The sequence below is a fragment of the Branchiostoma floridae genome, chromosome 3 (genome assembly GCF_000003815.2).
Source record: "Branchiostoma floridae strain S238N-H82 chromosome 3, Bfl_VNyyK, whole genome shotgun sequence".
Classification (NCBI taxonomy): domain Eukaryota; kingdom Metazoa; phylum Chordata; class Leptocardii; order Amphioxiformes; family Branchiostomatidae; genus Branchiostoma; species Branchiostoma floridae.
In genome coordinates, this window is record NC_049981.1 from 29,099,088 (window position 1) to 29,109,082 (window position 9,995).

The 9,995-nt window shown below is 40.7% G+C and overlaps 2 protein-coding genes across 5 annotated transcripts in view; both read right to left on the reverse strand.

The window, feature by feature from the left end:
- The window catches only part of LOC118411806, a 9,363-nt gene extending 3,720 nt beyond the window's left edge, over positions 1-5,643 (reverse strand). Inside the window, exons 1-9 of the mRNA XM_035814292.1 lie at positions 5,506-5,643; positions 4,741-4,827; positions 4,024-4,149; positions 3,617-3,676; positions 3,356-3,445; positions 2,253-2,354; positions 1,613-1,687; positions 1,181-1,359; positions 72-171 (exon numbers count right to left, since the gene is read on the reverse strand). Of these exons, the coding sequence (XP_035670185.1) occupies positions 72-171; positions 1,181-1,359; positions 1,613-1,687; positions 2,253-2,354; positions 3,356-3,445; positions 3,617-3,676; positions 4,024-4,149; positions 4,741-4,827; positions 5,506-5,628 (942 nt within the window). The 5' untranslated portion in view covers positions 5,629-5,643. The remainder of the gene's footprint in view (positions 1-71; positions 172-1,180; positions 1,360-1,612; positions 1,688-2,252; positions 2,355-3,355; positions 3,446-3,616; positions 3,677-4,023; positions 4,150-4,740; positions 4,828-5,505) is intronic.
- A 3,265-nt stretch (positions 5,644-8,908) lies between these two features.
- The window catches only part of LOC118411487 (kinesin-like protein KIF25), a 31,142-nt gene continuing 30,055 nt past the window's right edge, over positions 8,909-9,995 (reverse strand). For all 4 annotated transcript variants that reach the window (XM_035813776.1, XM_035813778.1, XM_035813777.1 and 1 more), the window contains exon 19: positions 8,909-9,696. The gene's annotated coding sequence lies outside the window, so the exon portion shown is untranslated. The remainder of the gene's footprint in view (positions 9,697-9,995) is intronic.

Here is a 9,995-nt window from a genome sequence, read left to right on the forward strand (position 1 = left end):
CAGACACGCAGACATTTTGGCAGGCACGACGCGCGCAGGCACACAAACACATACTTATCACTTAAACGTACCCCGATCATCATGAAAGGATAGGCGTTGACATCCTTCACAACACACAGGTCGCCCATCCCGGCACCGCTGGCGCTTGTCCCGTGCCAATATGGTGGACCCCTGGATAAACAAGGGTCTGTTGTATTATTAAAGTAGCCTGGCCATGAACTTGAAAGATAGATGTACAATGTTTACTTAATACCCTGGATGTCAACTAGCTAACGCTAGTTCACCTTTATTCGCGGGGTGACTTATATCCGTTGTACCTAAAAACAAGATATTTGGGGATATAACGTAGATGGACAGTGGTTTCAAATTGCTTTTTTTCTTCAATATAATGCAGTTTGAGACAACCGTCAGTCGATTTGATATCCCAAAATACCTTGGTGCTAAATATAACGGATAAAGGTTACCCCGCGAATAAAGGTGAACTAACTGATTTCTTTAAATCAGGAGCAGCATCTATTTTGTAGTGATCATCATTCTCTGATGACCATAATTATAAGAGGCTCTGTTTCATGTGCTCCATATACATCCCATTTTAAGAACAACATCAATGCTCAGCAAGTTCAAAACTACCAGCTGCACGTGTTGCATATATATTCGGATATAGCTTATCATTAGCAAACATAAAGAAAATTATCGATGTATTATTATTGTAGAATGTATTGTCTAGTACTGTAGAATGTTACTCCAGAGTACACGGACAACCAGACAAAGCACAAGTAGTCAACTGGTTGTCCCAAAACCTAAGCGAGAGACCCTCAGAAGATCAATAGCCTACCGTGGACCCAATGTCTGGAACAACCTACCACCAGACACACGTACGGTTCCAAATCTGACCAGCTTTAAGAGACTCTTGAAGTAAAAGTAATTGACCAAAACGAACGGACACGGACTATGAACACTGAGCCATCTGCACCACTATATGTTTTGTACCATGTATGTGTAGTGATATAGGTTGATGAATCTAATAGTACTCAATGCAATCTGTATCTGTATTATATTTTATATGACCCTGACCTCCCTCATGACCTCAATGAAAAGCGGCCTGCTGGCCGATTTGAGCTTCTCATGAATAAACAAAGGTTCAAACAAACAAAATGTTGATGCACAGCGTGGAACGTACGCGATGTACGCCGCCGTGTCAAACTTCTTCTCAGACGACTGCAGCTTACTCCAGACGTGCTCCCTGACTTTCGGCTTCAGATACTGAGAGTAATGAGGATTCTCCGTTTCCCCAGGCCAGAATTCTTCCAGAATCTCCACACCACTCAGGAGCACGCGAAAGTTGACTGTCCTATACGCCTATGTAGAGTCACGTGATACAAAACATACTTACGGTACGGTTTGTCAACAAATGATTATGGCATGTTGCTCATATCTCCTAATGTCTTCGGGGATACACCAAAAACCACCAACTACAACAAGTCGAATGGAATGATTGAACAAAAGGAAAACATTACACACAGTAAAAAAGTCAAAACGACTGGAGCGGACTCTCATATACTCGTACTTAAAACCTAGTATATGTAGGAACCTAGCCTTAACATAGCCTTACCTTGTCTATGATGGCAACAGTTTCCAAGGCGTGGTTTTCGACTGCTTGGCGATCTTTGTTGAATACCTTTACAAACTGAGGGTAAAATGACATAAATAACAATAACACACGAGAAAAAAATAAAGAGGGTAGATTACAACTTGCTATACTGCCGTTTCATTTTGTTGGAAATGCACTTTTAGACACACAAGCTTTAAGCCTGGGGCACAACCAGCCGTACTTGCTATTTGTCCGTACGTTTTTTGTGGAGGCCACGTCCGCCACGTATTCCTGAAAACGTTCAGTCTGTACATGGCAGGTGCGTCGCCCGTACTGGCACGTACGGAGGGCGAATGCGCAGCCCGAACGCAGAGAAAGTTCTGCATGCACTTAAATTTCTACGGCGTGTCTGAGTGCTCCCAAATCCGTGGGAATCGCCACGTGTTCGTACGGAGACGGTACTTACCACTTACGGATACCAAAAGATTGCCCACGTTTTGGCACGTAGACAGCACGCACTTGCAAGTGCGGCGGTTTGTGCCCCTAGCTTTAGGCAGCCAATAGTTATCTCCAAACCCATCATTTCTGTTACAAGGAATAATGCATGATGTTATCAGGTGAAAATAGAAAATATCTGATAATATATCCTGGTTGTACTTACAGCGTTCTTGTTGTATATCAGAAACATACGAATATACTTTGTTGGCCAGTCGACAAGGAAGTGTCCATCCTTTAGCAGGTAGTAGGGAACCTCAGGCCATGTCTGTCGGACAGAGAACGAGAGCTATTTCTAAAATCCGTGGATATTGTCATGTAGCATATAAGTTTCACGGCCGTGGAATTGACCACTTTAAGTGGTGAACTCTACGTCCGAGGAGGGACATGAGCAACAATACTAGTACTTTTATAACAGGGTATAATTGTTAAAAATTGTTGACTGATACAAAAAAGGAGTGTTCTCACAGGCTACCGCAAAACGGCTGAACGGTTCGTGAATAAGTACTGTGCTAGATGAAGTGCCCAGGGTGACTGTTTCTATATCGAAGAAAACTAGTAGACGGCGAAGAAAAACAGCAGCAAAGGCACAACAGTTGAAGAACAACAGTTTTATATTCACTTAATTTATGAATGACAAAAAAGGGGGCGTTGTCAGCAGGCAATAGTCGAAGTCAAAACAAAGAGTCAACAAGTAGGGCACATGTGCATCAACACACAAACAAAAGCTGTCTAGCATACAGATTACTCATCAAGATTGACATTTCCCCAAATTACTAGCCCTGGTAGTGAAGTTCAACAGCGGTCGTGGAAGTCAAGAATCCACACGGTGTTTGAATATACCTGGTGAACAACAGAGAAGGTGCCCTGTCATTACGGAGATCAATCACTGTTCCACGCCTGCAGTGTTTCAGGGGTGATAATCAGGAGATAATGATATAGCCGATAGGGAATATATGCTTAGGGTTTCAATCTTTTTTGTCAGCCAGTCTAATAAGAGGCAATTAACGCGAAATAAAGATGCTGACACCCGCACCTGCATTGCTGAAGGGGAGGTATTATCAAGATAATGATAGGGGAGTATGTCCTACTTATTGATTATAATGCGTTTTCGCTCCACACACTTCACAACGGAATCCCGTCCACACACACACACACACACACACACACACACACACACACACACACACATACATACTAGAATGCAAAAATCAAGCAACCCCGATACCGACACTGTCCTACGTTGTTCAATGCAAAGTAGTAACTAACCTTCAGTTGCCTGAAGCACTCATGGTAGTTGCACAGTTTTGTTCTGTTCCAAAACGGAATGACGCGACGCTCATCACCCCTCAACACAAGCTTTGGGAAAGAAGAAATGATTATCAAGATAGTGACAGAACTCTCGTCATTATAAACTGACGAGGGACAACAATGGTACAATGTGTGAACTGAAACTTTGTGTGACTGATCATGGCTGTACACAAAATGGTCAGAATGAAAACAACATTTTACCATCCTTTTGTGTCCTACTTCGTCTTTCTCATCGTCTTCATCCGGCATGCTGTCAAACAGAGCGTCTTCGACTGTATCCTGAAAAGTCACGGTAAGAATGACATTATGAAGTTCACATCCTTACATATATCATTGGGATTAGACTCGTTAGGGCAATGGCCAGACCTACAATGTGCTTCCAAACACCCAACCATCTCAACGGTTACTACAGTGACGTCTAAACATGTAATTGGAATCGCGATGAGTAAAGGAATCTTCTGGTGCAAATAACGATACACCAAGGCTTGCTCGGTTACTAAGTGCCAAGTTGGGCCATTCTCTAGAAAAGGAACATACTACTAGTAGTTACTGGTATACGTACCACGTATTCTCAAACTCATAAGAATGGTGAAATGCAAATGATTTCGTGTATGAATTGAACTCACTTCCATGAGATCCTGCAGCAATTCTTCAACAGCAGACAGCTCTCTCAACATCTGCTCATTGCCTTGGAGATTATGGTGTTCGTCTATTTTGTGGAGATCTTCAAAAGACATCATCTGATGGCCTTTCTGTTTAGGACATACAGATCGTACAGTACAAGGAAACTGACTTGAACCGTACAACTTTTCTTCGTGTGTTTTACGTTCTCCTTGAAAACAATATCCTCACATGCTCGAATGTGTGTTAACAGTTTAAATCCCTCAAATCAACAGAAAAGATTGACTTTGGAAATCATGGCAAATGATTTGAAGGTAATCGACAACACACAACATTCTTCAAAGTGTAACTTTTTTTGCGTCCAGTTAACCTGTGTTGTGGACGATATGCCAGAGACAGCCTCGGTATATAAGGAAACGCCGTACTGTTGACATTACAAAGGCTTGCATTGGATCGCGAAAGGCCGGTCACAGGTTTTGCTCTACTGTTCTCTTTTAAGCACCCTTCTAAGCCGACCTTCGAGATAACGATCCAATACAACATTATGCGTCATCAAACGGCTTAATTTTGCACACAGCCGTGTCAATAATCATCAAAATAAATTTGATGTAGTTTACAACACTACGCTTCGCCAAATTAGAGGACATGCGGATTCGTTGTCCTTTTACAAATTCTTTGCAGAACATACTTTGGTAAAGTATATGTATGTATGGTACATGTACCTTAATGATCGCCGCGTCAAGTGAGGAGAAACATGCAGCTGCCAGCACGAAGCTGACCCAGACGGCTGCCATGGTGCCAACTGTGACCTGAACATGAACCGCACTGGTGTTTGGAACTTTGCAGCAACCGACGCCACATATTTAACAAATAATCATTTCTATGCAGTACTTATAATAAAATCACAATACAACAGGTATAGCTAGGTGATGTGAAATGTTAGTCTCTACCAGACTCCGGATCGCTGGAAAAATCGTAGAAATGGAACAAATAGAGGAGTAAGCCGGCCAGAGGAATATAACCGGCCAGGGAACGGATCGCGAGCTGTTCCCTGGCCGGTTATATTCCTCTCTATTTGTTCCATTTCTACGAGTCTGGTAGAGACTAGTGAAATGTAACCATTTTGAAAAGGTGATCTTGGTCTCCCATGGATCATTTTCTAAAACAAAATACGCTTATATTTCTTTGGAAGAATGCACAAACATATTAAGGCAAGTTAAAACGGAGACGGACGCATTTCATTCGCTCAACTTGCGGCGACAGTTTTCAACTTAGTTATGTCTTAACTCCAACTGCGATTTGCTATGTTCTAACAATAATACACCCTTTAAAACTCCGTTTTCTACACCCTCCCATCTTCTACTTTTAGCACAATGAAACGAGAAAACCCTAAGAGAGTATCAAATTGACTAGTTCTACTGGTACAACATTTTGTTTAGCGAAAGGTTCCATGCAAAGAAGAATGAAACTAGTAACTGGACACGTGCCTGATTCAGTTGTCCGCCACCAAAATGCAGGATACGCCCGCCCTGTCGCACAGTGCTTTGATTAGTTGCCCGATTCGCAACATGTGATATTTTGGTGGCAAGACTGGTCCAACCGCTCTTCATGATCGATGTACAGATATCATGTAGTATAGTCTAATATTTATCATTTTGGCAGGTGTAAGGCATGGTTGAATAAGTTTTAGCCTTTAATCATGTACATAATTGTAGTGTCTGTTGAGCATCAGACTATTCCCGCTTGAGGCACACATCCAAATATGGTTATTTATTTATTCATGTTGGAGACAAAAGAGATGGTAACTAAAATGTATGAAACAATATGAACTAGAGTTCGGCGACCTCATACCTCCATGAATATTTAGAGCTTTTGTGAATTTCATGCAATTGATTAATACATTAACATAATTTATGCATGGTGTTATTCATCATTGACTAACATACACATGTCAAAATTATAAAAGCATTAATCAAAAGAAAATCAATGGGCGGTTTTTCCATTTTTACATAAATTATGCAAATTAGTTCATTACCATATTTGGTTTCTGCTTATATTAGACCTATCATAATTAACAAGTGTTACATTTATTGAACTCCAGTTATTGCAAACAATGGAATTATACAATTCCCTCATTAATTATGCAAATTAAGTCCTCATTTGCATAACATGCATATCATTATGAACATCTTTGCCCAAGCTACCTGCATGCCTAAAATGATGCCAATCCGTCGTTCCTTTCTGCAGTTATCCTCTTTGAAGTGTCTTCACAAAAATGCCCCTGCAGTTCCACAATTAAATGTTAGGGGGCTGAAACTTGCCCCAGTTTGTCATGGCACTAAAAGCTATCTACCACCTACATGTCAAGACCATAGCATATCTGGAACAAGAGATACATTGAAAAAACTGCTATTATAGAATATTCTCATTAATTATGCAAATGTACTCCTATTTTGCATTATTAGTATGTTATCATGTACAACAATGCCTAAGGTACCTACATACCAAAAATCATGAAAATCCGTTGTTCCCTTCTTGAGTTATCCTCTTCAGAAGTTTTTGACAAAAATGCCCCTGCTATCCCAAACCTAGACGCTAGGGGGCCCAAACTTAAGTCATTTCTTCCTGAGCACAAGAGCTATCTAATACTCAAAAATCGTGACCATAGCATGTTCAGAACACCGAGATAGCAAAACCGGAAGTTGCGCTGCAGTACCAAGGGGAGCCACTAGGGGGCCAAAAATCTAATCATTTCCAGCTTTCATCACACCCTACCAACACACCAAGTATGAAACTAATCCACCCAGCCGTTCTTGAGTTATCTTGTTTACACACACACACACACACACACACACACACACACACACACACACACACACAGAGACACAGAGACACACACACAAACGCAGGGCAAAATATAACCTCCATGACATTTCATGGAGGTAAACATTTCATGAAGGTAATAAAACAAAGTTGACAAATACAAATCAATGTTCTATCTCATAGTCTATATCCACTCCAGTACAAACTTTTTTCTACTGGTGAGGGGTCCAGTGATTTGTATGTTTATCAGTGCCTATTTCAATCTGGTGATTAATGATGATTGCTTGATACCTGGATTTAACTGGTTAGTTACTGTAGCAGCCATGTATTTGTCTGTATGGAAATGTATCTGTCTGGATCTAGTGTTGTACTTAATTGTGTGTAGTAAGTTAGCCTGTCTGGTATCTTATAGCCGTGGCTTCACCTGTTGTAGTTGAAAGTAGCTGTGGCAAGGCCATGCAGACATAGCCTGGTTACCAAACCCCAGCCCGATCTCAAGTATCTATCGTGCAGGGGTCTGGCCGGATGGGATAGGAACTCTTCTCAATTTTGCCCCTTATAGTGGGCAAAAAACTCCACCAATAGAACAGCACAGGATCAGCAGAAGGTAATTACACCCCTGCTTGGTTAAACACCCCAACTGTACTTTTTGAATCCATAACAGTGACCACTAAGTACCTGATTCGCTACTGTGATAACCTGCTGACCAACTGTGGTGTGTTTAGCTGGCTACCTGTGGTGGTCATCAATCCTAGGTTCTCCTCCCTCTGATCAAGGGCCTTTCTACAGCCATCCTGCCAGACCCTAACACGAAAGATATATTTTGTGGTTGGGGTATGGTATCCAGGCTAATGCAGACACTGTCTAGAAATGAACCTATAGTTGGCAGTTTGAAATGTACATCAAAGCTGCCTTGGTACACCACATAGTCACAGATGTGTTGTGTTTATGTTTATTATGTTACCTTCACAGAAGGGAACATATTGTTTTTGCTTTGTTTCTTCTTCTTCTCCGCACAAATAAGGTCAACGACCTGGACCAGACGGCTGTCACCATGGTAACCGGTAAAGTAGCAGGCACCATGTGGTGTTCGGTTACATAATGTAGCAAATGTCAGATCTAGAGGGGATCGGGTCACTACATTTAGAAATGTTCAAATAAGAATGAACAAAACAGTTGCCAGTGTTAGACTACAACATGTGGAGGTAACATTCTGTATTTGCTTGCAAATATTACCTTTCTAGTTTGTTTATTAAAATTCACCACACAAGTGGAAGGGGCGGGGGAACAACCTTTACTGGCCCTCACCCCGACAAAAAAATACAATAAATACAGCAGATTAAGATTCTGATTATGCCGGCAGAAACAGGACCAAGAGGCTATAGGTTTCATTCTGGCATTTCTGACTAGACTTTGCATCCTTGAGAGAGGCAGTTTGGTACAGGTAACTCTATTCACAGTCACCTACTGGCCAGTGCAATGATTTCTGGGGGAAACCACAGACATAAAATAACACCAGACAAATGATCGTAATGAGAACAATGGTCAACCAAAATAAATGTTGACAACACGACTTTCTTCACTCTACTCGGGTAAAATGGGAAATTGACTTTGATTGGGGTAAAAGGGTGCACAAGGTAAAAGAAGGGGCATGGGTTCCGCCTTCCAAAACCATGGCAAAGAGATAGTAGATTAATAACCCCAAAAGGCACAGGACCTTCATCATTACCTCTTCTCATACTGAGTACAAAGAATTTAACACTTGTGAACCTTTTTCCACAGGGAAATCTATATCCATTGTTTTAATAACATGTATGTATACTGATAAGTCGATGGCTGGCGGTTTTAAACTGCAATATTTTCAATATAAACTGTTATGTTTTCAATATTTGCAGTTTAATGCCACAGTCCATCGACTTGATATCCCTAAATGCCCAATTTTTAAATGCGACGGTTATAAGTTACCCCGTGGATAAAGGTGAACTTTAACAGGGTAATTCTCTGGTTCTGGAATCACAAATTCACCTTTCATTATGGCTGGGAGAAAGATACAATTGACAAAGCCCATGAGGTAAGATATGTCAACATATCGTTTTATTTTCTAGATACATAACGTTATCTACAAATATGGCACAAAGGAGTCATGACTTAATGACAAAATGTATTTAAAAGAATGTACCCAGTTGTAATTTTAAAAATCAGTACTGCACACAAACCACTACTCTGACTATTAATACAATACTCAGGGCTTGAAATACCCACTTGCCCACTTGAAAATGCAACCTCATTTTGCTTGGCGCAACTTAATTTTAAACCCAGGTTGCACACTGCGCAACCTGAAATTTTGCAGTTGGAACACTGCTTTCCCCCCACCTACGTGCATAAGCTTTTGTATTTATTTTTTGATAACTTAAAACAAATTACATAGTTACATATAATTGGAAGAAAAGATAAGGGATAAGTAGCTGATTTGAAGAAAGTAACAACTTCAAAGTGGGCAACCTGAAATGTTGTTGGCGCAACCTGGCTTTTGACTCAGGTTGCCACTTGGACAACCTGGCTGAAAAAAGTATTTCGGCACTGATATTATTAGCTTTTAAGTATTTCAAAGTATGCTTGAGCCATACTAGTACAATGTATACAATGTTGATCTCCATCTGTACATATACATGCAGATCCACTTTTATGATTCAAATTCTGTTTACAAAATTGATGGAATACAAAAGTATCAAAATCTATCAAAAAAATGTAAACACCCATTACCTTGAAATAAGACACAAGAAATAAAATATGTACAGTCACATGCGAAACGCCTATGCAAAACACACATACAAATATGGCAGTCTGAAACTAGGCTTGAACCAACTCGACCTTGGATTTCTTTTCATTCATACAATAAAACTAGTCAAGATATAAAACCGTACCAAGTTTTAGAACAGAAATCCAAATGGTTCCTGAGATATGGCCAACTTTGCACTTCGGCGCCTAGCACAGGTGTCGGCCCTGTACAAGGACTATCTGAGGGGCCGCTAATTGGTCTCATTATCTCAACAAATTTAATATTCTGGTTGACTTTTTCTTCTACAAGATGCTTGCCAGACCACATTCTACCGTTCTGAGTGATTTGGATTGGGGGTTAGTCTTTTTTAGGGCG